Source organism: Borostomias antarcticus, assembly GCF_949987555.1.
Source record: "Borostomias antarcticus genome assembly, chromosome: 15".
Classification (NCBI taxonomy): Eukaryota; Metazoa; Chordata; class Actinopteri; order Stomiiformes; family Stomiidae; genus Borostomias; species Borostomias antarcticus.
In genome coordinates, this window is record NC_140248.1 from 19555783 (window position 1) to 19561702 (window position 5920).

General features: G+C 40.8%; 1 protein-coding gene across 1 annotated transcript; it reads left to right on the forward strand.

Annotated features, from left to right (window-relative positions):
- Window positions 1–2457: 2457 nt before the first annotated feature.
- Window positions 2458–5920, forward strand: LOC311318387 (LIM/homeobox protein Lhx1-like; the record flags this gene model as incomplete). Its single annotated transcript, XM_084449711.1, has 5 exons — window positions 2458–2627; window positions 3627–3847; window positions 4391–4665; window positions 5065–5230; window positions 5544–5920. 5 exons carry the CDS (start codon window positions 2458–2460, stop codon window positions 5918–5920), a joined length of 1209 nt encoding a protein of 402 aa, XP_084305837.1.

The following is a 5920-nucleotide window of genomic DNA, read 5'->3' on the forward strand; positions in this document are numbered from 1 at the left end:
CTCACAGTGCGCAATGCTAGGCAACCGAGTTTTGCGTATGCATTAGCCATTATTTTCATCTGCTTGACATATCCCCAACATAAAATCATAGGGCAGCGGTGAACTATCTCTCTCCTGGCGAAAATAAAGCTTCGCCTCTTTGCTGATCTATGGGCTATAAAATGAAGCCGGTCCAGGAGTGTTGGCTCTATCTTCAAGAGCTGCCCTTGCGCTCACTAAAAGCTATGAAGACAAATAGAATATGGCTCCTCACAAACACCACACTCCTACAATGTTCTCCGCTCAGATCAAGGTTCAACTGACTTAACAATTTTCTCCTGAAGACAATACAACATCATTAATGATATTGTTTCAGAATATCACGGCTGTTTTGCATTTTCTTAATTCTCTTTTATTTTACTAATTTTACTCATATTTTGTGTTTTCTCTGATTAATCAGTGATTTAGCCGACCTACAAATGTGGGATATAGTAAACACACAAAAAGGGAAGATATAGGCTACACTCTGAATTTAACTAAAGAAATAAACATTCCACGTTACAATACGATGCCGCCAAATCCTTCCAGGCTATACGGTTGATTGTTACACATTTCCCCAGGCAACAGATATCAGCGACGCGCAGGGCTGCGGCCGGTGGGAGTCGGGGCCGAAAATCCGCTATCTCCTAGTTCCCAGCCCCGTCGTATGTCCCAAGTGCATTGCCCACTGCGCGATACTATCTTTAAGGCATGAGCGCCTATCGCTAGACATTATATTATAATCATTAGTGATCTTTGCCCTTTCACCCGAATGTAGAATAAGCCCAGGGAAACATTAATCTATGTACTGTAGCTCGCATGTGTTCCGACTTCTGGGCCCTTCTCTTTCCTCATCTGCAGAGGATGCTGTTTTGTCCACACTGTTTTGTTCCTCTGACAGGCTCTTTGCAAACTGTTTTGCAAAAACATCTCATATTAGTAATTCACTTTTTGGGGCGGGTGAAATTTAATAGCAACTGAAGTGTAGGTTATGCTTTTATGATGTAGGCTATCCGTGAAATATTTCTTGTTTTAACAAAATATAGCCTATAAATAGCCTAAAATAGAAATGCGCCAAATAGCCTATCAAAACAATGAAATAGCCTGCTAAGGCGATATCCTAGCTGGTGTTCCACACAAGCCTGTTTTTGTATGCTAGGCTACTACTACGTAGCATGCTAATGCCAAGTCTTAAACCAAAAATAGCCTACGAGTTCGCTTTATAAACTAGGCTATCCTTGAAATTTGCCCAGGTTCACCAATAGCCTATAACTTAGCTACAACTTGCAAGTAGCCAAAATCATTAAGAAGATGTCCTCCTTTAATTAATTGTAAAGCGTTTGTCTTACGCCTATACGTGAAACAGTAGTGCATCTAAATACGGGCAGGCTGCAGCTTCAAGAGAAGAAATAAGTTTGCTGGGGCAATTCACTCGTACGCCCCCCATCACAGATAGGCCTATAAATCTCTCAGATAGTCGACCTGGATGCACATGTCCTTGAGTTTCTAAATGCACTGTTAGCTCTCTACAGAAAATATGAGAAAAATAACAAAACAAGCATTTTTACTAGAAGGCCTGAATAATTTTTCTACGTAGCCTATAGGCTAAATGCTTTTGATAATGAAAATGAATTTAAATCAACCCCGTTGTTTTCATGAAATACTGTACCTGTTCAACATGCCTATCCGGACACCATCCGTTAAATATGTCGAGTGGAATTTAGGCGTTTCCAAACTAATACCCGTGTATTGAACCCGGGCCGCGGTCGCTGTCCCTGGTCCTTAGTGGCTCAGCTGAATTTAGAGGGCAGAGTAATTGCCACTCCAATAGCGAGCTGCTGATTGGTTTTGATTCGACATGACGTCACGAGTCTCTGAATAAGGCTAGCTCGTGCGCTCAGAGACAAGCGTATTTGGCTGCTGGCGCCTGGACACGAGTATATCATTTACGAGGGATCGGAGTAAATTGTGTGAATTGATAAGAAATTGAACACATTTTGACATTTTGTTTTAACTCACTGGTTTCGGCAATAGGCTACTCTGTCAGCTGCGTGATAGTACTCCAGCGTAATAGACTTGGATGCTAGACAGATCTACTGTAGGCTACGCTCCAAATCGCACTTCTTGGATCATCACTATCTTGATGAGGCCTGCCTGCCCTCAAGTTTGCATTTTTTCTTGTGCAATGTACAGACTGTCTTAAGTTTTTCAGCTGTCTCCAAACATATTGATCTGTTAGTTCATGAATGCTTGTCCTGCGTGGAGAAGGAATGCCTACCGTATCTGAGCTGGATGACATGATGCTATGATTCTTGGTCTATTCTTCTGGGTGAACGGCATCCTCTGGACCTGGGAAGGAGTGGACTAAATCAAAAGCATCTTAGGTATTCAAAGAGACTCTGAAGAAACACAAGCCGAGTGCTGGACATAGTACTAACCATGGTGCATTGTGCAGGCTGTGAAAGGCCTATTCTGGACAGGTTTCTACTCAATGTTCTGGACAGACCGTGGCACATCAAGTGTGTGCAGTGTTGTGAATGTAAATGCAATTTGACGGAAAAATGTTTTTCACGAGAGGGGAGACTGTACTGCAAAAACGACTTCTTTAGGTAAGAAAATGCCAACAGTATGAATGGACCCTGCTTATGGTGAGATGGACAATAATTGCCTACTTGATCCTTTTTTTTTTTTAAATCTGGTAGGCCCTGCACAGTATTTTACATTGTTGTTGTTTTTTTCTTCTTATTTTCTCTTTCTGTGTGGGGGGGGGTCTTCAACATGGGAGGTGTTTATCTATAGCCTAAATCCATGCATATCCGTCACAAATGAAGAAAAAAAGCGCGAGGATGCTCAGATTATGGATGGTGAACCAGCAAAAGCTGATACATTAAAAGTATATCAGCGTGTTCTGTGACGGATTCAGGAAAATCGTCCTTTGTTTACAAGGCAAGGCATGCCAGACAAGCCGCAGGGATGAGAATTATGCCAAGATTCTTGACAGAAGTGTGTCCCGCCTCGCTTCAGTCAGTCGGCGCACACCCATTTGTTTGCTAATACTCGAGTGGAAATGTGATAAGTGGGATTTGAATAATAAATAAGCTCTATAAACCATGTAGAATCCCAGACAGCGGTCTACACGCAGTTGTGGAATAGGCTACGTGAACGCACATTTAGTTTACTGCATTGCAACATGCACGAGGCCTTGATATTGACTACTCTATTGGCTATATTTCATTATTTGTTGTTTTAAATTCTTAATAGTCTCCAGAATTGCATATTTTAAATAACTATCCTATTTAGAAAGGTGAAACGCCTACAAAATACTTTTTCTAGGCTAACTGAAAGAAAAGAAAATGTTTGCCTTCATAAAATTGGTTTAATATGATACATTTGGAAAGTTTTGAATAGTATCAAGCTATTTTTGAATTCATCAATACCCTAGAATTAGCAGATTTAAAATAACAAAATTCATAATACGGCCTCCAGGTAACATGATAAGTTATAGGCTACCTTATTTAGCGGCATTCGTTTTCTGTGAAATGTGTAGGCTACTGTTGTCTTTTATACTTCACTGATGATTTTTTTTTTCTTTAATTTTTCCTCTTTAGGAGATTTGGTACAAAGTGTGGAGGCTGCGCCCAGGGGATCTCGCCCAATGATCTAGTTCGAAGGGCAAAGAGCAAAGTGTTTCACCTGAACTGCTTTACATGTATGATGTGTAACAAGCAGCTGTCCACCGGAGAAGAACTGTACATTCTGGACGAATTCAAGTTTGTTTGTAAAGAGGACTACCTAAGCAGCAATGGGAAGGACACCACCCTCCTTTCAGGTAAGCATTTAAGACAGGCGCGTGCGCCTCCATAGAACCATCACACCGATGCCATTTGTTGTGCCTTTTCTTTTGGATGCAGTTTTTATGAAAAATCAATGAAGGGCACAAATCACTTTAGATTATGTACCAACCGTTAAATTAAAACCAGTTAAATGTGAAGATAATTGCTTATACAAAACACCAACAGAAGTTCAATTATAATATATACTGTAGGCCTACAGGCTATTATTATTATTATTATTATTATTATTATTATTATTATTATTATTAGTGCTATTATTATTATTATTATTGTTATAACAGTAATAATAACATTAGTATTAGTATTATTACAATAATATATTTATATTGTATGTTTTTGCATGGTTATTGTTATTAATAATGCCATTATCTTATATTATTGTAGTGTTATTGATATTATTAGTATTAGGCTATTTCTATTGATATTATTGGTATTATTGTCGAGTAATTGTTACCCAAATAAGGATTATTTAAATGCATTCCATAACATTTTATTTGGATTTTCTTTTCACATCACAGTCACGACTTGTAGTGACCCAAGTCTGTCTCCAGATTCCCAAGACCCTCAGGACGATAGTAAAGATTCTGAAATCGGACATCTGTCCGACAAAGAGGTGGGCAGCAATGAGAATGATGAACAGAATGTAGGCGGCAAACGACGTGGGCCGCGAACCACCATCAAAGCCAAGCAACTGGAGACCCTGAAAGCTGCTTTTGCGGCCACGCCGAAACCTACGAGACACATTCGAGAACAGCTCGCGCAGGAGACTGGGCTCAACATGAGAGTAATTCAGGTAAGATTAAGAATCAATTTGGCATTTAGATATGATATGAATGTCGAGGCAAATATTAAGTAAATATTATCACTTTCAGTGCAGGGGTGGGTTGATGAGATTTTACAGCTCAGTAGCTCAGCCTACAAATTGGCACCATATAGAGCTGATGCCCCAACAATAGTCTGTGCATGTTATTAATGCAAACATATGTGCTTATTATTGCAAACATCACACTACATTTGAGCTGGTGGTCGCCTAAACGATAATAGCCTCCATTTGAAGTTGATAATTATATCATTATATTATCAAGAATTGTTATCATTGAGTTATTTTCAACAATAATTGTTTCACCATTATAAATAGGTGCAAAAAAATCAATTGTAGTTCATGTCTCAAACCTTGCGTCGTTTCATGCAGGTATGGTTTCAGAACCGCAGGTCTAAAGAGCGGCGGATGAAGCAACTCAGCGCACTTGGGGCCAGAAGGCACGCGTTTTTCCGTAGTCCAAGGCGCATGAGAACGCTTGTAGACCGGCTGGAACCAGGGGAACTTATACCCAACGGTCACTTCTCTTACTATGGAGGTACGTCCAGTGTGACGGTCTTGACAAATGAAAATATTTTCAATATTTGATAATAGGCTATACTGATTGTAATTCAGTTGTTTACAGTAGGGCATACAAAATGCTTGCGAATATATAGCTGCCATTGTTTTGAGTAAATTGTAAAACTACAGTCATTTGTAGTCAGTTAAAAATAATGAAGTCTGACTGTATCCAGTCCAGATCAGAGTTCAAAGGGGTGTTTACATCAGTGCATCTTTTCAAGCATTAAGTTTGTGCTCAACAGTTTTCTCTGACCACACTATAATTATCCTGTCTTCATGTTTGCTTGCAGATTATCAGACTGACTACTATGGCTCTGGAAGTTATGAATACTTTGCCCAGGGTCCTCCATCCTCACAGGCCCAGACACCAGCGGACCTGGGCTTTGTGCCCTCCTCCGGCCCCGCTGGCACCCCTCTAGGGGGCATGGACCATCACCTTTCTGGCCACCACTCCTCTGGCGAGGTGCAGTGCTTCACTGACATCATCTCCCACCATCCAGCGGAGTCGCCCAGCCCAGAGCCCAATGGACCCGGGTCAATGCACAGCATCTCCAGTGAGATGTGTGGCCCCAGTACTCCATTCACCACTCTGTCCCTAAATGGCAGCGGATACAGCAACCAACTGTCACACACCTCCTCAGAGATGAGCGAAGGCACTGTCTGGTAG